The 25,633-nt window shown below is 34.3% G+C and overlaps 1 protein-coding gene across 1 annotated transcript; it reads right to left on the reverse strand.

The window, feature by feature from the left end:
* Positions 1-2,164: 2,164 nt before the first annotated feature.
* LOC142629737 (aquaporin NIP2-1-like) lies at positions 2,165-5,235 on the reverse strand. The gene is made up of 5 exons (XM_075803778.1): positions 5,095-5,235; positions 4,650-4,874; positions 3,131-3,325; positions 2,975-3,036; positions 2,165-2,420 (listed from the first exon to the last, which is right to left on the reverse strand). Exons 1-5 carry the CDS (start codon positions 5,233-5,235, stop codon positions 2,165-2,167), a joined length of 879 nt encoding a protein of 292 aa, XP_075659893.1.
* Positions 5,236-25,633: the final 20,398 nt, after the last annotated feature.

Genomic DNA, 25,633 nt, shown 5'->3' on the forward strand with positions numbered 1-25,633 from the left:
TGACTTCAGTCCATATCTCAATTAACGTTATCAAATCCATTCGTCGTATTCAGCTAGGTTGGTATACTGTCAAACTTATAGTGACCAAAAGACAAAATATATTATATACTTTCTGAAAAAACACAAAAAAGAAGAAGATGAAGACATTATATACTAATAAAATATATTTGAAATGCTTGTTGTTTTCATGCATGCAGCATGCTAACATGTCAACACTCTTAAGGGCACGTTTAGTAAATTGTAATAGTATGTGATTACATAGGAATAGAAATATGTATTATAAGAAATACAAAATGTTGTAATGTAATACTCATTACTATTAATTTGTTTGATGACAACACAAGAATAGAGCCTTGAAGAAAATAGAATGTTTAAATCAAATTGTCTAAATTGTAATATTAGAATAAAACTTAAAGACATATTTTAGGAAATATCTTACTCATATAATTATTTCCTAAAAAATAATATATATTTTTAAAATTTGAAAGAAAGACTAGGTTTTTTTTTATGACATTTTATTTTTATAATTGTTATGTGTATACAGAAAGTTTGTTAATTTGAAAATATATTAATTTTAGAAATTAATACGCCTATGAAAGAATAGCTATTACAACCCTTTTAGAGATGAATAATTATTCTTTATTTTAAAGAATAGCTATTCATAAGAAATGACTATTCTCTGTAATAAAAACATAACCAAACTACTAGATAGTTTTTTGATAGATAAAAACTACTAAATAGTTAAACCATAGGAATAACTATACATTATAATGCTTATTAGTCTATTACAGTTTACTAAACATATCTTAAGTCTTAACTCGATTCAATTGGAGCCAGCTATCTGTCTTGCTAAGTAAAATAATTACTTATTTGAATAATTTGGACGGTATGAGGAACAAAAACATACTATTTATTGATATAATATTTCTTTCAAACAAGAAGAGATAAGAAAGGGAGACAAAAGATTGAAGGAACCACATGTGACGGTAAGATCAAGAGATGTATAAGTTAAAGTTTCCAAGAAGGAGCTTCACACACATATACACTTAGATTAAACTAGAGTAAAAATTCTATCTTGTATTAAAAAAAAAAAATCTAACTTATATATTTGGAATTTGGTCTTCTTGCATCTTGTATATGAGCATATAATAAAAATGTACACATTGATATAATATATAATATATATATATATATATATATATATATTTTCTTTTTAAAAGATAAGAATGGCACTAAGACTGCAAAAGGTCAACTTAACCTACTAACCCACCTTGCCTTCAAAACTAAACCTACTAATCCACCCATTCCGCTTCGACCTACATTGACCCACATAGATTTAGTGTGAAAGGTAGCGTGGATTTGGCGAATTTAATATCAAAATGATTGATTAGATGAGCGCGCATGTTGAATTATTGGAACCCACCATTGATGACGATCCGTCTATATTTAATAGATAAAAATATATATACTAATATTGAAAAGTTTAGTTTTAGTTTTTAGTTTTTTTTTTCTTTTATTTTTTATTTGAAAAAAACAAACAAAAAAAGAAATATTTAAAAGGATGTCCATTAAAAGTCTTGTCAACCCACCCAACCTGTTGAGAAGAAACCACAAAATTTTCCATCAATCCCCCTATTGTAGATTTTGAAGGGTTGGTGATGGTTTTGAATTTTTCCAACTTGTCAATAACTGTTAGGTTAAAGAGTTTAATCTCAACCTAATCCGTGCACAATCCCACATGTCACAATAGAAGATTGGCAAAATTAATTGCTAATATAGAGGATTAGAAACATTTATTGCTAATGTTGTATTATGTATAGACAGATGAGTTAGCTCATTCTCTTTTTTTTGGGGGGGATAATTCGTTAGTTATGAGAGGAGGGATTTAAACTTTAGATATCTTCCTTGAAGACATCAGAACGTAGAATTGAGGTACAAAGCTCGTGGAAGATCATACTCAATGTTGTTCCATAAAGATAATTAATAACTATTCAAACCACAAGTAGTCATTATCATTAAATATGAAAAGACTAATCTCAGAAGCTAGTACATGATACTACATTTCTTTGGTAGGAAATGCAAAGCAGGAAGCTTGTACAGGGAATTTTAAAACAGGAAGCTCATGAAAAAAATTCTTCATGATTTGCACAACCATTCCATGACATCACACAGTTTGGAGAGTGTTCTTGTTCACAAACTCCCCATCATTGCTTCTGATTCGACATAATTTGAATGAAAGTGATTGTTGTGAAATTGCATGGACTGGCTTATCGGACTCCCGGATTAGATTGTAAGTGTAAGCCCCTAGTAGTGTTCCAATCACTGGTCCAACCGCATACACCCAAATCCCCTTATAGGTTGCGCTAGCAAGTGCTGGACCTATTGTCCTTGCTGGGTTCATAGATCCACCCGATACTGGTCTGGATATATATGACTAGACAATTTGTTAATTTAATCCGTCAATGGCATGCATTTCAAATATGAAAAAATCATATTGTTATACATGAACTATTGAATAATTACTCTTAAAAAATAAAAAAAACCTTTGAACATGGCCTATAAAGAGGCTATTGTCAATAAAAAAAAAGGTGACAAAGTGTATGATTTTGGATAGGGCATGACGGAAAAATAATACGTGTTGGACCTTGATTAATTTGTTGAGGATTTATAATGGACTTTTTAAAGCAGTTTTGGGACTAAATTTTGGTTGTTAAAATCTTTAAGAGCTGTGGCCAAAGGGGTCATGTTCCTGCTTTAGTTAATCGAGTTTTTGAAAGAATTAAACTTTTGCAATGTCTTCAAGTAAGAAAAATAAGTTTGCATCTTTCAAGACCTAGCATTTTTGGTATGATGGAGCGTAAAATAAGTCCCAGTCCTTGCTTTGCACGAAAGGTCTATTTAATCCAGGCTCAAGGCACTATTAGTTTCAAGTTTTGTTAGTTAGGATATATGATTAAGGGTTAATTGTACTTACCCAGCCAAGATGGATGTAATGCATACTGCAGAACCAACTGCTAGACCTGCTAGCTCTCCTATCTGGGAAAGTTATTGAGACATCAACTAATCAGGATATTAAACATATATTCTTAAAAAGGTTGATAAAAAATTTGGAATTTGAATGAAATTTTACAGCTTTAGTATCAGTTGCCACAGCTGAAGCAATGAACATCATAGAAAAAGTGACAACTATCTCCATGACTAAAGCTTGAATCTCTGTTCCCATAGGTGTTGTAGTACCAAGATTTTTAATGGGGTGCAATAGTAGACGCAGAGTATAAGCTGCAGATATGGCTCCAGTTAGTTGAGACGCAGCATAAACTGGGACCTGCAAGAAAATTCATTCAGTCATTAATTTGTTTCTTTGAGTGGCATTTTAGTGGGGAGGAAAAATTCTACTTTTTATTATTTATTTAAAAAATTATGTTTATTTATTAGGGTTTTACATGCAAGTAAAAATATTTTGTGAGTTTTTTTTTGGGGTGCCATAATGCTTTAATTTTGATGCAATTATAACATCAGGGTTTACTTTGAAAATAATAAAAACTTCGGAGTTGATTATGCATATGCCCAAAAAACTATAAACATAGTTGAACTTTGTGGTACAGGGTAGGGACCAAATGTTTTCCAATTGTTTGTTTGTTTGGTTGTTATGTTTCTGTTATTGTTACCCCTTCTAGCTCTCAAAGTCAAACAATGAATGTCAATTGAACTCTTTAATATGTCTTCAAGGGAGAGAATTTTGTCTTTTGTGTAGGAAAAATACAAATATCCATTGAAATTCGGCATAAAGTCAAATGCATACCCTATCTTTTAATTTGAGATAATAAGTCCATGGATTTTAAGAAATAATTAAATTATTGTTACAATTATCAATATATATATATATATATATATATATATATATATATATATATATTGAGAATCAACAATTCTCAATATTATGTTAACATGATTGGATGGAAAGTACATCACATAAAAAACAGTGATTCATTTTATAAGAGAAAAAATTGACCTAAATAACACAACCGTCCAACTGGCTTAGGGGATGTACAGTCTAATAAAAAAAAAAGAAAAAAAAAAAAAAGAGGATGTATAGATGCCTCATGCCTATAATTATGTGGTTTGATCATGTACCTATCAAACAGCAGCATGTGTCCTTTATAAAAGATTCCCAACATTGTAGCTTTCACCTTTATGTTTGTGAAAATCTTTTTCAAAAAATATAAACCTGAAAAGTTTCAGTCTTACTATTTGGTTCTATTCTTTGGCCACAGATTATATATGTATGGAGCTCAAACCATGCAACCTCGTGGATAGTGTGGCCACAACAAACAAGCCCTCCCGGGCTAGACTCTACTGTGTTTTTTTTCTCACCATGTGCATAATAATACACAGAATAACGTTAATATAATTATCTTCTCAAAAGTTTTCCCAGTTTGGTAATATGTTAAATTTTTACTGACTCAGTAGTTTGTAACAAATTTGTGAAGAAGGTTGCGCAAATAAAGTTATTGTAATACATCTTTTCATCGATTAAACCTATATGCACACACATAATGGCAACAAAAATCCAACTGTCTAACAGTCCAATTAATAACCTATTTTGGACCATGCACACATAATGCCAACAATTTCAGAAGCTCACATACCTGTTTCCATGGAAAATGTCTAACAGCGGCAAAAGCTAGAGTGACCGCCGGGTTCATGTGTGCACCGGAGATGTGTCCCACGGCATAGATCATCACAGTCACAATAAGCCCTCCAGCAACTGAGGCTCCTAGTTTTGGGACTCTTTGTTCATTACTTGTGCTAAGTGCAGCCGAACCACAGGTCACAAACACCAAAAGATAGGTCGCTATAATCTCTGCCAGGACCTGTTAATTACATTGTATTAACACAATAATGGTAAATAGTAATTCTATTCTTCTACAGTTCTCTTTTTTAAGTTGGAAATTGGTTTTTTCTATTAAAAATGTAAACAAGCCATGCATGTCAAATGGGGGACAAAGATATGAAATGATTGGCGTAATTGGCAAAATCTAAAATCAATTTTATAGGGTAGAGGGCATGAACTAATGTGGTAGTAGTTCTCACCTTTTTGAGAAAACCAGGTGGGCAATATACAGCAAGTAGTGCCATAAGAAGGCCTGGGATTTCCTTTAAGGACTTTGGGGTTTTCACTGAGACCAACTCATTTGAGTCAGCCAAGTTGTTTGGGTTTGGATCTGTTTCCATTTCTGTATTCACACAAGAAGTGAAATATGAAAGATGAAGGAGCTAGCAGGGACTAAACTTTTGATTGGTATTGTCAAGTGTGAAGTGTCTAAGCTAAGGAGCTCATGGCCTCAACCTAATTCCTTTTTATAGCCAAAGTCACTCTCTATCACTAACCTGACGTGGGAAAAGAAAATCATCAAATCTTGAAGCCAAGAATTGTGTACCTACAAGTCCAAAGTCTTTTAGGTAGTACTTTTTACTTTATCATTATTTCCAAGTTGTCATCTTCTACTTATATTGGCCCTTACAAGTCTATTTGAAGTGTCCTTTTGTTCCTTTTGGAAGAATTTGAAGTGTTTATTTAATTTGCACTAGAGGGGAAAAATAAATTGTAAGGTCCATTTAGCCAATTGATAAGCTTTTTTTGTTTACAAATAAAAGATATGCAGTTCAAATCTTGTGCACACTAAAAACGAACTTCATAGTTTAATTTTATCATATTAAAGAAAAAAGAGTAATGTTAGTGCCATATAAAATGCACAACTTGTGCTACAATTCGACTATGTGATGAGTTGTGAGTGGTAAATGTTTGTTTTCACTTCTTACATGAACCTATTATCACAACTTTGACCACTCACAACTAGCCTACAATTCGCTATATAGGCAAGTTGTGGCAAAAGTTATAAAAAAAGTGAAATAATTCCTTATTATATTATTTGTATTATGATTCTTTTCACTGACGAAGAAAATGATCAACCCCCATAGAACGAAAGCACCTTTTATTATTATTATTACTAGCGTTTAACCTGCGCAATGCGCGGGATCATTTTACTTATTAGAAGACAATAAAATACATTAAAATTCTTATAGGGCATGTATAATTTAACTGATTGTTATAATAAACCATTGTCAAATTGTTAAACTTTAATTACGGAAAAAATATTTTATAACAATTCTAAGAGGCTGTATAGAACAACCTAACATAAAAATTATATACATAAAAAATCAATAGACATATACAAATGTCATAATGAATTATAGAATCAATTTAAAATGTAAGATAAATATATATGGTACAAATAGATAAATATAAGGTTTGTCAAGCAAGATGAGGTTTGGGAAGAATAAAAAAAAGTCTATCTACATCTTCTGATAATGACGAAGACACAATAGGTATTAGTGTAATTTCTATCATTGATAAGGGTAATTTCTATCTTCACCTTCTAATCATGATGAAAATGCAATCACCAACAACCTATTATGATATAGCACATCAAGGGAAATAATTAATAACTTGACCAAAGAATAAAACATACATATAGACACATAAACAAAAGAAACCACAACTCTAACTAAAGTGTTTTAACTTCCTTAGACAATGTGGCTCAAGCCACAGCAAACCCTTACATGTAAATTAATGGGGGAAAATCCCAAAGACTATGACACTTCATAGCAAAGATTGAATAATTATAAAAATGCAAAATAAATTGAATTGAAATTAAGTCAAATCATTTTTTTCACAGCAAATTCAGTAAAAAAATTTAAGTATAACGCATATATAGCACTGAAATAGTGAAAAGTAAAAACAGAGAAAGGGAAATATACATTAAGTTTGAATTATAACACATCCCAGTAAAGAAAATTGTGAAAAAAAAAAGAAAGAAAAAAACTTTCAAATAATCCAAGTTCAATCAAACAAAACTATCAATTTATATAAGCAAAAAAGCTGACATGGTAAATTCACCTATTTGCTTAGCATCAAAACAAAACAACTAATTATGAAATTCAAAGGTTACTCCAAAACAATAAGGCCTAAAGCCTCATCCTTGGACTTGCTCATAATTCAAAGGTTTCGCTTTTTAATTGCAAACGTGGCAGGGTTTAAAAAGCCAAGCGTTGTAACATGCGACTGTATTTTTAAAAAACTGTATACGTGTCTGAATTTTAAATAGACAGTTATCCTATTTGTCAACATGTCCTTAAATGCAGGAACAACTTTTTCTCAGTTTCGTCTATTATATATATATATATATATATATATATAGATTATTATTATGCAAACATTTTATGCTTTATTAATCTAAATAAACAACGCATATGTAAGTTGAATGTTTCACAAAAGAAAAATGGATTTACTTTCATTTGGGTGAAATTGATATATATCCCAATCATTGAAGTTGTAAGGAATTGGATCGTTCAGTATAGACCCCATGGCTCTGCCCTTACTCGTCATTATCACCATCATTGTTAGTATTTATAAATTTTTAAGTATTTAGTTATTCCCTCAGATATATACAGTCCTACTAGGTTATTATAGGGAGAAATTTCATGAAAATGACCGCAAGATGTTGGGGAGAGATTTCGAACTTAGGATCTCATAGATATCATGAGGCTTTAGGAACCACTAAGCTAACTCCTTAAGATTAGTTGCCCAAGTTCTTAAGATTATTATGTTAGTTATATTTCATTTATCATTCTTACAAAAAAATCAATAAAATTTAAAGCCTAATACCTACATCAAAAAGCAATTTGGCCGAAACCTTCCTTTCCACTTGTTCAAACTCTTAACCTAATAGATAGAAAGTGGGAAATTTAATTATTTTGATTAGTGTCCTAACACTTTCTCACTTCCGGCTGGCATATGCTAAAGATATTTTGAGGAAGAGGGATCCTACCCCTTGCACGTAAAGTGAGCAAAAACAACAAAGACCAAAAAAGAAAAAGAAAGCTAAAGTAGGCTAAGTTTTCTTCCTTTCTGAGTAATGTCAAATAAATAATATATATAGACACACACACACACTAATTTAGTCCTTAGTCTAAAGTAAGCAAATCTTAGGGTTGTGCTTTTTAATGAATCATTTCCTTTGCTTCAGGCAGCAACAAGAGAACTAGTCTAGATAGAATATATGCTTCTTCTTCTTTTTTTTTCTTTTTCCTTTTTTCTTTTTTGAGAATGATATATGCCATGTTGATGTTATACATGAATGTATACTTGTACAAAATTTACTCACCTCTTTTGAACATGGGCCTCTCTACGCGCCCTAAAAATGCCATACATTTTGGGCCTGAGCTTGTTGGCCCATTGTGGAGGATCTAAACCCAATTACGAAAAGAAGCCGCCCCACCTATATTGGGCTTCTGACCGAAAAAAGAAAAAGGAAAAGAAGATAGAAGCATTTTCAGGATTAGATATAGAACTTGGCTGGAAATGCAAAACATAAGGTTTCACCCAAATTCATTTCGGTCCTTTAATTTTGTTTTTATCCATTTCAGTTTTCTAACATTCTAGTTTATTTAATTAAAATTTTTTTATTAAATTTTGTTATATGTTGTGGTTAATTTTCTAATTTTTTTAAATTTTCTTTTAATTTTTTTAAATTAAAAAAATTCAATTAATGATTTAAAAGTATTTTTCAACTTTTTTTTTTCAAAAAATTTTAACGAAAGTTGACGAAAAAGCCTTAATTGATTGAATTAGAAACTTAGAGAACCAAAATGAACAAAAGTTAAGTTAGAGGACTGAATGAGTTCTGAATAAACTTAGTGAGTAAAATTTATATAACCTAGAACTTTTTATATTCTTAAAAGATTGTGGAGATTCAAACGCCGGCCACAATTGGAGGCACTGTGCTATTAGGCAAGAAGGCCTTTGGAGATATACAATGTCATATTATATTCCTACTTCCAAGCTTCAGACCCCAAAAAAAAAAAGTTATTACAAAAATGGAAATTTGAGCTTTTCTGTGAAATAGACTGCATGATGTATTAATTGTTTCTTTTCAATCAAATATCTTATTTACCAAAAAAAAAAATGATATAGAATATTAATACAAAATTTTGTGAACTACTTTGCATGTGATGTGGATTTATGGTACAAATTTACAACAATATATATACAAATATAATGTGTTACACTTGGTGTAACTTTGAAAAATATTATACTGCACAATACTTTTCAATTGAATGTAAATTTTGACAAATTTATCGTTGAATTATATTATTTTCGTAAATTCTCTATACTCGCAGAATTTCAAGATAATATAAAATCAATAACTATGTTATCAATCAAGGGGATAAAAAGAATTGCAAAATTTCTTCTTCTTATTTATATTCAATTAGGAGATCTTAATGTTTTAAAGTTCCATCCACTGACTTCATAAATGAATTAATAAACCAATTACACATCTAAACGACAATTTTTTTTTTTTTTGATAAGCAACTAAACAACATTTGCAAAAAACAAAGGACCTGTCTTGCAACACTCTGAACATAAGCTCAAACACAAACAAAGAGGAATATTCCAAGACCAACAAGCAGATCTACTTATTTGGAATAGTCACGTCACTCTGGCAGGGATTTATGTTAAGCTGATTCAGCGCCATTATTGGACAGTCTATGAAGTTTTGCGCCGTACCATTGATGCAGATACTGATCTCCAGAACTAGAAGTATTAACTGAGTTGCCACTCTCGGTTTGGGGCAGCACCATCACCACAGGTGTGCATGGGAAAAGAAAAAGATATGGAGTTGGGATTTTGGGTTCCCTCTATTTAGGATCTTTGTATATTGCTTTGCTCTTTTTTTGTGGGTTACTGAGTTAGGAATTTTTGTTTTTTTGAAGGAGCCGTGTCGAAGGATTTGGAGAATTTCAAAGATTTTGATCTCAAATGTCCCCATGCAAGCACGAGTTACTAAATTACTAAGTAATAAGTTTTTTAAGGGAAATAATATTTAATTTGGGCCACGATAGCATTTCTATTTATCAATTAAACCATTTTGATACATTAAAAGTTAGGAACCAACTTTATGTATTTGTAAGGTTAGAGACTTTTTTTTAATAATTATTATTATTTTTGCTACTATACTTTTTAGTACTATTTATAGGTCTCACGGTACTATTTTAGCTAATTTTTACCTTTATTTAGAGTATTTTTAATAAAAAAAATTTTAATTTCAGCGAAATAAGCAAATCTCAAATAGATCCAAATTAGAAATGATATAGTTAATTTAAGCTTAAAAAAAAAATTACTAATGTGAGCCTCTCAGCCATCCACTCCAAACTCCACACATTTTGGGCCTGAACTGGTTCATTGCGGAAGATCTGAACCAGTTTCAAAAATAAGCTCCCTCATCCATATTGGGCTTCTGACGAAAATAAAGGAAGAAGTATTCAGGATTAGATATTGAAGGCCTAGCCACAATTGGAGGCAGAGTGTTCATTAGGCTAGAAGGCTCGGAGAGATACAGTGCCATATTATTCCAAGCTTGAAGCTCCAAACCCCCATAAAAAAATTTATTCCAAAATGAAAATTTAGGGCCGGTATGGAATCCGTTTATTTTATCAAAACTTAAAATTTTTTGGTGAAAGTACTGTAGATAAAGGTAAAAATTAACTGAAATAGTACAGTAGGACCTATGAATAGTACTAAAAAGTGCAATGAGACCCATTAATAAAAATAAACTGAATAGTAAAATAAGTTGGCATTTTAATTGGTAGCCAAACGCACACTTAAGCTCTTCTAGAATTGTTAGCTTCCTTTAGTTGTTTTTGTTTCTGATACGATAGAATTTTAACTTATAGCGTTTAGTATATGATAATTACTCTTTAGTTTTTATCATCAAGCTTAATGCATTAATTAGTTTTTGATATAGGCAAAAATACAAATCTTAAATTTCTTATTTAACAACAAAAAACATTAATAGTTACACTAACTGAAACCCACTAGTTTCAAAACTCGAGCTACTCTGTTACGATGTTGATACATGTACTCAATCAACTTATTATACAATTTTCGTAATAATAATCAATTGTAAATCTCTGTTTAGAGCCTTCCAAGAGTTAGAAGCGTGACTTTCAAATTTCAATTTATGTTTTGAACAAATTGGCTTGCACCTATCATTTTTATCAATATTGCCTTTGTAGCTTGTTGGTTTTGCGCATGTCAAGGTTATGATATGGTCTAGAAGTTGGGCCTTTAGGCCTAATTCTAAGAGTCCCTCGAACTGAACCTACATATGAAATGGTTTGAGCGTTGGGCCCTTAGGTCTGTATTGTAACAGCCCTTGAGTTTGTATGCAAGATTACGAAACAGTATTTCAAGGAGAAATGAGACTTAGAGCTCGTTTTACGAAACAGTGTTTCAAGGAGAAATGAGACTTAGAGCTCGTTGAGACATGTTTATTTGCTTCAGTTTATTTGAGTTTTTAGCTTCTTTTAAAATTACATTTTCCTTTAAAATGGAGAGTGTCCATATTTCATAGCCATGATTGATTTGAAATAAATGAAAGGCTAGGATGTGCCACATCATTTAAAAAGATACTAATATTATTGTGAAATTAATGGAAGATTATGTTTAAACTATGGTTAAGTTTACCAGAGAGTGTATTAAACTTATCATTTAAGCTTGAATTGTGATTTTGTCACCAAGCCATTTCAAGAAGAACAGATCTAGAAGTAACAAAATGAGAATAGCAGAATTTAGAAAAAGAAGATGAAGTAGCACAAGCATTGACGTCGATGAATAACAGGAAGAGGAAGATAAAAAGACTCTTTTTTCCCCCTCAATTTGATTGTTCTGTTTGTAATGCATTAACTTCATTAATTGACAATTGATTCGGGTCATCTTTTCTTATTGTCTTTTTTTCTTTTTCTGTGTTTTGTTCCTTTTTTCGTTTGGTTGCTGAAAAGTGAAAATGAAGGAAAGTTTGTATTTTTGATCGGTTTGGATGCCACGAAAACTTATGCAAAAAAAGGGAAAAATGAAGGAGGTACCTAGTACCCACACATGCCTCTCCCTAAATCTTTTTGCAGGCATTCAAAGCAAATCCAGGCACAGATTTGATCTGCCAACCTTTTTTTTTTTTCTTCTTCTAAAGGTGATAAAGTGATAACATGAGGTGATACTTAGAAATGCACTGGTTTTACACCTTTGACCTTTCAAGCATTTTACGGACAATCAAACCACAAAGCCACATGATTTTTTTATTAATCCAAATAACTAAAGGCTATAAATTGCAAAGGCAAGCAATATTGATTTTCTCATATTATGTTTAACATTCACAAATTTCCCACAACTTTAAGTTGCATAAAAAGGAAACATATCCACAGCTGGAAAATTAAAGACACTTGGTAAATATATGTTTTCATATATAGGACACAATTTCCATAACCTTACACTGCAAAGCTTGACGTTTTAAATCAAGTAGTTGTACCGCAAAAAACAAAAGCATCCTCCTTCAAAGGTGTATGTATGCTAAAAGAATTAGAAATTATAAAGAATGAGTAGTAATATTAAAAATTGTGAGGCCCCAAACGAGTATTAGCACCTCCACCCCAAGTTCCCTCTTATTCTCTCAAAATGTCCAAGCCCTTGCACCTTCATCTCTGCTTCTTCTTATAGTCCTTTTTTAGTGGTGTGACCATCATTACCTTCCCCACTTACATACACATCCCCATGCTCACTAGAATCCCAAGGGATCCTCACAAATTCAGAGGATTCTCTTGGAACTTGTTCCAAACGCCGGATGGTATTGAGGAATGGATCCCTCTAGAAATCACTTGTTCTCGGTTACCGATCTTTCCGGGGTTGTGCCTCATACAAACTTGCTTTGTGGTCAGCCTCCATTCCGCCAACCCTTTAGGAACCCCTCAGGTATTATCACCTTTACCCCCAGTACATAATCAGAGACAAGGCCCATTGTGACGAACCCCGGGATAACCCCTCTCCCCCCCCCTCGCGCACATGTCGGTCCTACATTGCCTGTCAGACCTTAGGCTTCATGTTGGGCCTTATCCAGGTGGGCTGACCTAGTTCCTCAAGTCCAGCTCCCCCACAATTATTCACTTTGCATAGGATCTTTTTTTTTTTTTTTTTTCTTTATGTATCTCGAGGCTATGGATGGTGGTTATTGTGCGTGAAGAAAGAGAATTAACTAAAAAATTAAGAAAAAATTGATATTCTAATGTAATGTAGTGTAAAATAGATAATCTGATGTGTGGTATTTTGAAAAGTGAATATGTAAAATAGATAAAGTAAGTTATTATGCTAAAATAAATGGAGTATTTTGCATGAGGCTCTAATAGGCCCAAACCACAACCAAAAAAAAAAAAAAAAAAAAATCCTAATCATAATAGGTCCTTTCAAGAAGTCATTAACCTTAAACATACAAACTAAATAAACACTAACAAAATCTCCAACAATGGTCCAATCCACGTGCAGAAAAGGAATTTTTTTTTTTAAATCATTATAATCATGTATGAATAATTTATTAAGATACCATGGAAATGTTTTATTATATAATAATAAACTAGTTGAGGAACTAAACAAAGTCACTCAACAGCGTGATGACATATATCAGTACGATGAATGGTGGATGGAGAGGTATGCATCATATCTTTATTTAATTTGTGTTCATTATAACGAAATTGGACAAAAGACCTGAATTGAATAACTTCATTTTCTTTTTAGTTTCTATGAACTAGTATATGGTGCAACAATAGGTTGGATAAGTTCATTGCAGGACTCAATGGAATAACTTTAAGCTTAAGGAGATGTATCAGGTTTGTGAAAATATCTCTCTCTACGAAATTAACTCTATGGTCTTCATATGAGACTTTAATATTGCAAGAAATATAACCGGTGCCATTTGCACTCTAGTAATATGTATTGTGTATGATTGTTAACAGTGCTTTCTTAAGTTTCAAATTGACAAAATGATAGTGTTTTTAAATTACCTTCAAGCTTGATAACTTAAACCGGATGTGAAGACAAAATTGTGGGAAATGTGTGACCCATATTGCTTGTCCACAGGTGTCTCTTCCAAAATCTTGGGTCCGAATAATTAATTTATTATGTACTAGAAACAATTGCTGTCTCATCATTCGCAAATTAATCAGTGTATCTTAATGAGAAGCTGAACCGATAAAAATTGTAGTATGCTAGACTACAACAATAGGCTATCTCATCATTTGCAAATTATTTAGTTCAACTTGTTCAGTCCATATCTCAATTGACATTATCAAATCTATCAGAAACTGAGGAAACTTTCTCAGTTGCATTAATCAGTAAAAAGGTACAACTTATATACAATCAGAGAAGCTAAAAACAGAGAAGAAACTAACGGCTAAGATGGAAAAACTAACTAACTAACTTCACACGTGTGTAACTACACATTAACAACCTTTCTCATGTGTCATAACTAACCACTCAACTGATAAATATAAAACTAAGCTACATACAGTTTAAACTCTTAAGCTACTTGTCGTTTCTCTGTTTCCTTCTCTCTTCAATTCTGCAGCTTTCCTTGTTGCTGAGTCTGTCAAGGTGTCTTCATGCTTGTCATGATTCTTCCTTGCATTCTGATACTCCCCCTCAAGGGAAACTGCAGAATGAATATTGATCATCCCCATTTTACAAACGAAACTTGAAAATTGATTGAAATGAAGTGCCTTGGTCATGAATCAACTTGATCACCTTTTCAAGCACCTTATCCCTTACTACATAGCAATCTATCTCAATATGCTTGGTCCTTTCATGAATACTAGATTTTATCCAATATGTAATGCATCTTGACTATCATAGAACAACAAAGCTTTTCTATTATGTTGAACTCCAATGTCTTTTAGAAAGTATGACATCCTAACTATCTCACATGTAACCATAGCCATAGCCCTACATTCTGCCTCTGCTAAAGACCTAGACACTGTGCATTGTTTTTTTGATTTCCATGAAACTAATGAGTCACCAATGAATATACTATAACCAGTCATTGACCTTGTATTAGGACATGCAGCCCAATCAAAATCTGCAAACTCCTTCACATGCAATTCTAATTTTGATGAAAATAGAATTTCTTTCTGGTTCATTTTTCAGATATTGCAGTATCCTATACATTGCCTCTAAGTGAGGTTTCCTAGGCTTAGCCATGTATTGGCTCAACCTATGGATTGCATAGGTAATATCTGGCCTAGTAATGGTCAAATACAACAATCTTCCAATCATCCTTCTTTACAAATTTGGATCCTTAAGCTCCTCTCCTTCATACTTGCTTAATTTGATGTTTTGTTCCATTGGTGTCTTTGCTAGCTTACACCCTAGATAACTTGCATCATTAAACACTTTAAGAACATACTTCCTTTCACATAAGGCTATTCCATGGTCTGATCTAGCAACTTCAAGGCCAAGAAAATATCTCAAGTCTCTCAAATCCTTCAGTTTAAACCTCTATTCCAGCAACAACTTGAACTCTGCAATTTCATCTTTAATGTAACTAGCCACTAGAACAACATCTACATAAACCAATATGCTAAAAAATGACTGATCTTTCTGTCTAGTGAATAGAGAGTAATCAGCTTTGGATTGAACAAACCTTAAATCTTGAATCAAGGTAGTGGAAAACTTGGCAAACCATTGCCTAGAGGCCTTTGCCATAAAGAGACTTGTTCAACCTACAAATCTGCTCCCCCTTGGCTATGAAACCCAGGTGGAAGAGCCATATAAACCTCCTCAGTTAAATCTCCGTGAAGGAATGCATTGTTCACATCAAGTTGAGCAAGAAACCAACCCTTAACTATAGCCACTGTTAGGAGACACTTAACAGAAACCATCTTGGCTACTGGTGAAAAAATTTCAGTATAGTTAATCCCCGCATTTTGAGTTAAACCCTTAGCAACAAGCCATGCTTTATACCTTTCCACAGATCTATCAGATTTATATTTGACCTTGTAGACCAACTTACACCCTATAGGCTTCTTATTGGCAGGTAAAGTGGTCAAAGTCCAGGTGTTATTGGCTTCTAAAGCTGCTATTTCAGTAGCCATAGCTTCTTGCCATTTGGGATCAGTAACTGCTTGATAATAATGTGAGGGTTCAACAATGGAAGAGATGGAACAACGAAAGGTCTTATAGGAAGAAGAAAGGGACCGATATGAAAGATGAGAAGATAAGGGGTGAGAAGTACGTGATTGAAGAACAGTGGCAGTGGGGTTGGAAGTTGTCAGGGAGATTAACACATTGGGGAGCTTCCTTGAGTAATTAATATAACACATAGAGACACACTTTAACCCAAAAGGCCTAAGCCCAATGGGTATGTGCTTAATTATGTTATATTAACCACTCATTCTTCTCATCTTTATTCAATGTGGGACTTTACTCACACATGTAACCCAACAATCTCCCCCTCACGTGTGAGTCTGCTTCTCTATGGGATTTAAGACCTCTTTGTGGGCCATGAACATGTCCTACTCACTCCGCCTTGCCTAATGGGCTTTTCATTTCATCAACGTGTCATCCATGGGTCTCTCGTACGCCATCCATGGGAACCACATGTCAACCCCGCACGCACATCCATGGGAGCTCCACACGTCCATGTCTATGGGACCTCGCATCACACCATTATTTAGCACCATTAGCAATATTCTTTTGTTGGGCTTTTTTTTTCTTCTTCTCCAGGATCTTTGTGTATGGGCCGTTTAGGCTTTCTTTGTCCCCGCTGAGTAAGGACCATGCACACCTCACCACCTTCGCCGCACACCACCATGAGCTCTGATACCACTTGTCAGGGAGATTAACATCTTGGGGAGCTTCCTTAAGTAATTAATATAACACATAGAAACACACTTTAACCCAAAAAGTCTAAGCTCAATGGGTATGTGCTCAATTGGTTTAGCTTCATTCATGTTGAATCTGCTAAGAACTTTCTTCACATACTCTGACTATGAAAGCTTCAATGTACCATTAGCCTTGTCTCTAATGATTCTCATACCAAGGATTTGCTTTGCAGTTCCCAAATCCTTCTTTGCAAACTGTTTTGACAATTGATTCTTCAAATTATTAATCTCCTCAATGCTAGACCCTGCAATGAGCATATCATCCACATACAACAGTAAAATGATGTAAGAATTGTCAAAAAATTTAACATAGCAACAATGATTAGTTTCACATCTCTTGAACCCAATTCTATGCATAAAATTGTCAAACTTCTTGTACCACTGTCTAGGAGCTTGCTTTAGGCCATACAAGTTCTTTCTCAATTTACAGACTAGATTCTCTTGTTCCTGAACAATGAACCCTTCTGGCTGAATCATGTAAATGTCTTCCTCCAAGTCACCATGAAGGAATGTTGTCTTCACATCTAATTGCTCAATATGTAAGTTTTCTGCAGCCACTATTCCCAGTACCAGTCTAATTGTTGACATCTTCACAACTGGAGAAAATATCTCTGTGTAATCAATGCCCTGCTTCTGCTGGAACCCTTTAACAACTAATCTGGCCTTGTAACGTTTGCTACCATCATGCTCATTCTTTATTCTGTATACCCATTTGTTGTGCAAAGCCTTCTTTCCTGCTGGCAGTTCAGTCAATTCCTATGTTTGATTCCCTAACAAGGAATCCATCTCATCCTTCATGGTAACTCCTACTAGCTTGAATTCTCATCTTGAAAGGCTTCATCATAGCATTTTGGCTCACCACCATCAGTCAACAGGAGATAATTTAGAGTGGGTGAATAACGTTGTGGAAGTCTAATGGTCCTGGAAGATCTGCGGACTTCAGCGACAGGTGTACTTTAACCTATGAATCTACATTCTCCTTATCTTCTTCACCCATTTTCTGGATAGTGCTTTCAATCAATTCATCTAAGTTGACAAACTCAGATTTATCTTGATCTATCCCTTTAACATCTGGCACTACAGTTGACCTATCCTTATACATAACCTGTTCATTAAATATCACATTTCTACTTCTGATGATTTTCCTGTTTTGTTCATCCCAAAACCTATAGCCAAATTTCTCATCACCATAGCCAATGAAAAAACATATTGTAGACTTTGCATCAAGTTTACTACAAGCATTAGAATCAATATGAACAAAAGAAACACAACCAAAAACTTTTAAGTGGGAAAACTTTACCTCTTTACTGCTCCAAACCTCCTCAGGAAGTCTGAACTCCATAGGAACTGATGGTCCTCAGTTTATCAAGTAAGCTGCAGTGCTAACAGCATCAGCCTAAAAAGTTTTTGATAGTCTAGCATGCAACCTCATACTCCTAGCACACTCATTGAGAGTTCTGTTCATGCGCCCAGCCACACCATTCTGCTATGGTCTCCCAGGAATGATCTTCTCCATCTTAATTCCTTCTGCAGCATAATATTCACTAAACCCTCCATCTATGTAATCTTCTTCATTATCTGACCTCAAACATTTTACTTTCAAACCTGTTGTCTCAACAATAGCCTTCCACTTCTTAAAAGTTTCAAATACATTAGATTTATTTTCAGAAAATAAACCCATACCTTTCTGCTTGAGTCATCAATGAAAGTGATGTAGTACCTTGAATCTCCAAGGGATGCAACCGGAGAAGGCCCCCACAAATCAGTGTGTACTAACTCCAATTTCTTAGCCTTTGGTGTCCTGCCAGTTTTCAAGAAGCTCACATTTTTCTGCTTTCCTAAGATGCAGCTTTCACACATGTCAAAATCAATGGACTTGAATTCTGGTAGTTTTCCTTTTAACAGTAGTATCTTCATCCCTTTCTCACTCATGTGACCAAGTCTACGGTGCCATAGGCTTGTATTAGTACTTTCTTCAGAAACTACAATTGCAACTGTGTCTCTCGGACTCGAGGTCATATAGAGAGTACCAGTCTTCTTTCCACGAGCCAATACTCTAACTTCCTTTGTAACCTTTCAAGTACCACCAACAAATAGTATTGCATGCCCTTCATCATCAAGTTTTCCAACAGAAATTAAATTCCTCCTTAAGTCAGGAATGTGTCAAACCTTCTCCAGTAACCAAACAGACCCATTGGACAACAATATCCAAACGTCTCCCATACCCACAACATCCAAGATTGGACCATTAGCCAAATACACCTTACCAAAATCACCTGCAATAAAATTCTGTATGATTTCTTAGTGTGAAGTGGTACGAAACGAAGCTCTTGAGTCCAGAACCCAATCATCAAGTGGACTGTCTACTGCAAGAAGTAATGCATCTTGTACCTCTTCTATTACAGCATTAGCAGAGTCATCTTCATTCTTCTTCTTAGGATTTTTGCATTGTCTCCTAAAGTGGCTTGTTTTCCCATAGTTCCAGCATTGTACTTGTTGGCTTGATCTAGATTTACTTCTGTTCCTGTTAGAATTTCTGGATTTTGATCTACCCTGGTTTGAATTTCTATCATTACCTCTGCCTCTTTTCTCAAGGTTTAGGGCAGAACTAGATCTTGAGGTTTCACCTGCATCTTTTCTGCGAACCTTCTCAGCCAGAATTAAATCTCGTATGTCATTGTATTTCAGCTTTTCTTTTCCTGTAGAATTACTTACTGCCATTCTCATTACCTCCCAAATATTTGGCAAAGAAGCTAAAACGATCAGTGCACGGATCTCATCATCAAAATCAATTTCTACAGATGACAATTGATTTGTGATAGTGTTAAATTCATTCAGATGTTGTGCTACTGATGCATTCTCTGCCATCTTCAGATTGAACAGTTTCTTCATCAGATGCACCTTGTTATTTGCTGATGGCTTTTCATACATACCAGACAAAACCTTCATCAGATCTACAGTGGTCTTCTCCTTCACAACATTGTGTGCAACAGATCTAGACAACGTTAACCTGATAACTCCCAGTACTTTCTGTCAAGAAGAGCCCATTCCTCATCCTTCATAGTCGCAGGTTTTGTCCCCAAAATAGGCAGATGCAATTTCCTCCCATAGAGATAATCTTCAATCTACATCCTCCAATACGCGAAGTCTGTACCATCAAACTTTTCTATTCCAGACGCCTTTCCTGCTTCCCCTTGGGGAGCTTCCTTGAATAATTAATATAACACATAAAGACATACTTTAACTCAAAAGGCCTAAGCCCAATGGGTATGTGCTCAATTATGTTATATTAACCTATGTTTTAAAAACCGGACCGGACCGGCCGGTCCGACCGGTTCAACCGGTGCAGTCCGGTCCGGTTATATGTATCAAAACCGGTCAAAAACCGGAAAACCGGTCAAAAACCGGGAAAAACCGGTCAAAAACCGGAAATTTTGAAAAAAACGGTTTTATTCCCGGTTCGGTTTTTAAAACCATGATATTAACCACTCATTCTTCTCATCTTTATTCAATGTGGGACTTCACTCACACGTGTAGCCCAACATCTCCCCCTCACGTGTGAGTCTGCCTCTCTATGGGCTTTAAGACCTCTCTGTGGGCCATGAACAAGTCCTACTCACTCCCCCTTACCTAATGGGCTTTTCATTTCATCAATGCGTCATCCATGGGTCTCTCGTACGCCATCCATGGGAACCACGTGTCAACTCCGCACGCACATCCATGGGAACTCCGCATGTCCATGTCCACGAGAACCTCGCATCACACCATTATTTAGCACCATTAGCAATATTCCTTTGTTGGGCTTTTTTTTTTTTTTTTTTTTTCCTTTTTCTCCAGGATCTTTGTGTGTGGGCCGTTTAGGCTTTCTTTCTCCCCGCTGAGTAAGGACCATGCACACCTCACTACCTTCGCTGCATACCACCATGAGCTCTAATACCAATTGTCAGGGAGATTAACACCTTGGGGAGCTTCCTTGAGTAATTAATATAACATATAGAGACACACTTTAACCCAAAAGGCCTAAACCCAATAGATATGTGCTCAATTATGTTATATTAACCACTCATTCTTCTCATCTTTATTCAATGTGGGACTTCACTCACACGTGTAACCTAACAGAAGTAACCATGTTACAATGGTAATCCTGAAGATAGGAAGGCCTTTTATAAGCTCTAGTGGACTGTCTAAGAGGAATAGGATCAGTAGAAGGCTCAGGAGGCTCAATAGGAATATCATGTAGAAAATCATCATCAAGCTCTTGATGAACCATAGTATGAAAAGAAATGACAAGAGATTGAACAGTAGATTTAGTTTTCATCAAGTAAACCCAAGTAGCTTTAGTGGCATCATCAACAATAGTCAAAAAATATTTGAAACCATCTAAGGTAGATGTAGAATAAGGTCCCCAAACATCCATATGAAGAAGATCAAAAGTAGAAGTGCTTACGTGATTATTAAAAGGAAAAGACAATTGTTTCTATTTAGCCAAAGGGTAGATACCACAAGTATCATTACAAGAGTTTTGTAAGAAAGGAAAAACATAAGACAGTACTTGCAATCTAAAATCTGAGGGGTGACCTAATCTGAAGTGCCAAAGAGATGAGAGAGTACTATAAGAAGCAGTTGTAGCTAAAAATGAATTGAAAGATGAATTGAGGTTGTGATTGGCTAGAAAATCAGCTAGAGCAGTTGAAGAGGCCTGCTGTAGACTACCAGATTGTAACAGGTATAATCCATCAACTTGTTGACCCACTCCAATCGTTCTCCAAGAGGCAAGGTCCTGAACAAAAGAAAAGGTAGAAAGGAAAACATGGCAACAAGGTTGTGTTTTAGTAATAGTACTAACAAAAAGTAGATTAAATGTGAAAAATGGCACACATAGAACATTGTTGAGAGTAAGAGAAGAAGATAAAACAATGGTTCCAATGTGTGTCACTAAAGTAGATTCCCCATTAGTTAGTTCAATTATGGCATTAGTAATAGCAGATATAGAAGACAACAAACTCACTGAACACACTATATGGTCAGTAGCACCAGTATCAATGACCCAAGTATCAAAACTGAAGGCCATTCTGTTCACTACTTTTACAGAGAAATTTGAATGAGAAAGATTAATATTTGACATAGTAGGGGCAGAAGGAGACACTCCATTTGTCAAAGGTAATTCTTTTCCTTGCACTGCAAAATCAAGTGGGGAGCAAGGAGCAATCAAAGCTAGGAGTTGTTGACATTGTTTAGGAGTAAACATTGAGCTGCTAGTTCTTATATTTGCCACCAAGTCTTGTGGCTGAGAGATTGAAACCTAGTGAGCCATTGCAGTCTTATTCTTGAACTTGAAGCTAGGTGGGAATCCATGCAACCTATAACACTTGTCTACTATGTGACCAGTTTTACCACAATGAGTACAAACTAGTTTGTCTTTACTTTTCCCACCAGGACCATTACCAGTAAGATTGACACCAAGATTTGCATTAACACTTGGCATTTTAGCAGCTAGAGCAGTAGAATCAACCTTAACAACAGATGGATTTGTGACTGATCTCTGTGTTTCCTCTTGAATCAAGAAAGAGTAAACCTTGCTATGGGATGGATTTGGATCCATAAGCAAAACTTGGGCCCTAAATTGTGAGAATGATTCATTCAATCCCATCAAGAATTTCATGACTGACTCTCTGGCTTGCAAATTATTAAGCCTTTTATTTATGTTACACAAACATTTTCCATAAGTGCATGAAGAAAAAGGACTTAAATTCTATAACTGATCCCAAAGCACCTTCAATTGAGTAAAGAAATCAGTTATGGATACCTCACCTTGATGTAGCTCAGCAATTTTCTTTTAAAGATTGAAGACTCTTGGTCCATTAGTTTGAGCAAAATGATTCTTGAGATCATTCCAAATCTCTAAAGCAGTGCCTTCATAGATTATGCTTGCTTGGAGTTTGTGTGAAACTAAATTGGTTAACCAAGTGCCAACCTTGTTGTCACACCTGATCCAAGCTTGCACAGCTGAAGGAGAAGACACTAATGGCGATGAGAGAGTAAGAGTACCATCAATGAATCCCAACTTATTCTTAGTAAGAAAAGGTTTTCTCATAGCTTGAGCCCATGTTGAGTAATTTTCTCCTCCAATCAGGGGCTATGTAACAAGAACTGTGCTTGGACTTTCTGCATGGTGCAAGAATAAGGGATCATCCATTGGTGAGTCTTGGGAAGAAGAGGAAGGTGCACTCTCTGTGGCATAACCATTTGTAGTTGCAGCGGAAGCCATTGTTTTCAAGAAGCAGAGAAATTTTCTTAAAGGAAAGAGAGTTTTCTTGAGAAAATTGAGAGAAAGTGTAAAACCCTAGAGAAATTTGGGAATTTGCTCTGATACCATATCAGATATTGAGGAAACTTTCTCAATTGCATTAATCAGGAAAAAGGTACAACTTATACACAACCAGAGAAGCTAAAAACAGAGAAGAAACTAATTGCTAAGATGGAAAAACTAACTAACTCCACACGTGTGTAACTACACATTAACAACCTTTCTCTCGTGTTATAACTAACCACTCAAATGATAAATATAAAACTAAGTTATATACAGTTTAAACTCTTAAGCTACTTGTCGTTTCTCTGTTTCCTGCTTGTCATGATTCTTTCTTGCAGTCTGATAACATCTATTAGTCATATATTCAGCTAGGTTGGTGTAAGTGCACAATTTGTACCTAGACCCAAAAACAAGTGATGGGTTCGGGCTCAATGAGCCTTATACAATGAAATTTGTAGAGTATGGATTTGAAACCTAGGTTTGGGTTGTTGGAAGTTTGATCGATAGGCTAGAATGCCGCAATCTATGCAAATGACAAATGAATATGACAAAGAAACCTCCTCAGACGTAAGCCAAAGACAATTTGTATAATACTTCTCTTTCTATGCCAAAGATTACGGTTCTTAGATCTTTTTCTGCTAAAACCATCGTCCTTTTCTCTTCTCTCTCGTCTTCTTATATACTTCTTCTTCTTCTTCCCTGTTTCATCCACGTGTCATACAAATCATCTCCTTAGATACTTGTCACATCCACCACCTTCTTGAAGTCTTCAAATAATAGCAGGAAGGCTGAATTCTATTGTTTAGAGGTCATTTTCCCATTAATGCGGCCAGGGAGGTAAATGCAGGGTCTTTAATGTGGTGGTAGTAGCCTTTTCCTCAGATATTTCTCCCAAGTTCCTGCTTCTAAAGGGCGCTTGGATCATACTTTTACCCATCAGTCCTTCTAGGATCCTGCCTTTAGGCCGTTTAGCAAGTCCCAGGGACTTTGCTGGGCCTGTCTGAGGAGATACTCCTCCTTGGACGACCCCTCGAACCACTATAGTGCGGACTGACCTGCGGACCCAGAGACTCTGACCAAACAGACTTATACCAAACATTCAGGCCCAAAACTCAAACGTTTATTCAAGCACTTTTACCCCTCACAGTTGGTATACTGTCAAACTTAAGAGTGACCAAAAGACAAAATATACTTTCTAAAAAACCAAAAAACGAAGAAGAAGAAATTATATTCTAATCAAATAGGAAATGCATTTGTTTCCATGCTAACATGCCAACGCTACTAACTCTATGTGATCAATTGGAGGCCGGCTATATCTGTCTTACTAAGTAAAATAATTACTTATTTGAATTAAGGTTGGTCAGTGGTGGGTTCTAATAATTTAACATGCATGCTCAATTGATTAATCGTTTTAATAAGTAAATTTGTCCAAACCATGCTAGCTTTCACACTAAAACTGTGTGGGTTAGTATAGATCGAAGCAGATTGAGTGGGTTAGCAGGTTAAGTTGATCTTTTGCAGTCTTAGTGTCATTTTTATCTATTCTTATTTTAAAATATATATATATATATATATATATATATATTATGAGTTTAAACTCTAAAGCTACTTGTCGTTTTCTGGAAAATAGTTCATTTTCTAAAAAGTATTTTCTAGAAAACTATCTCATTTTCTAATATTTGGTAACAACCTTGAAAATGAGCTTGAGAATGTTTTCTGGTGTTTGGTATGCAATTTTTAAAAAAAAATATTTATTGTATAATTTAAAACATGTATATTATGTAAACTAACTAATGTAATAATTATAAATAAATAACCAAGAATGAATTTGGTTTTTATACTAAAATTTTGAAAATATACAATCAAAATTAATTAGTTATCAAATTTTCATGATCTCTATCACTCATCTTGTTCATATATATAGATAGTAACGTATGTACACACACATATCAACAATTTGCCTATATATATATATATGAATTTGACAGGGGAATATATTTTCAATAAGTATAAATAACAATATCTTTTAATTATCTACTCTTTTTGTTAGTATACTAATTGTCTACTATGGTCAACAACAAGTTTTTAATATTACTTTAAATTATGTATTTATATAATGTACTACATAATATTTCATCACTGCACAGTATCTGCCAACAAAAAAAGTATTTGCCAACAAATGCAATTCTCCTAAACAATTATCATTCATTATATAACAATATTATTAGTCCACGGTAAATATTGTCCCATGTAAAAGCAATTTAGAGCAATATAGGTACTAAGTTTAAAATTTTCATCTTTTACTTCATTCATTCATTCATTCTTCTTCTTTTTTTTTTATTTATTTAATTGCACTTTATGTATGAAAAAGAAGTAACTTCTGTCTGGAATCCATCAAACCGAAAAATTTTTAGAGAAAAAAGAAAATCAAGCTTGAAATTCAAGGCAAATAATTGGGAATTTGGTAGAGAGGAATGAAATAGTTACTAATGCAAATTT

Source organism: Castanea sativa, chromosome 1 (genome assembly GCF_040712315.1).
Source record: "Castanea sativa cultivar Marrone di Chiusa Pesio chromosome 1, ASM4071231v1".
Taxonomy (NCBI): domain Eukaryota; kingdom Viridiplantae; phylum Streptophyta; class Magnoliopsida; order Fagales; family Fagaceae; genus Castanea; species Castanea sativa.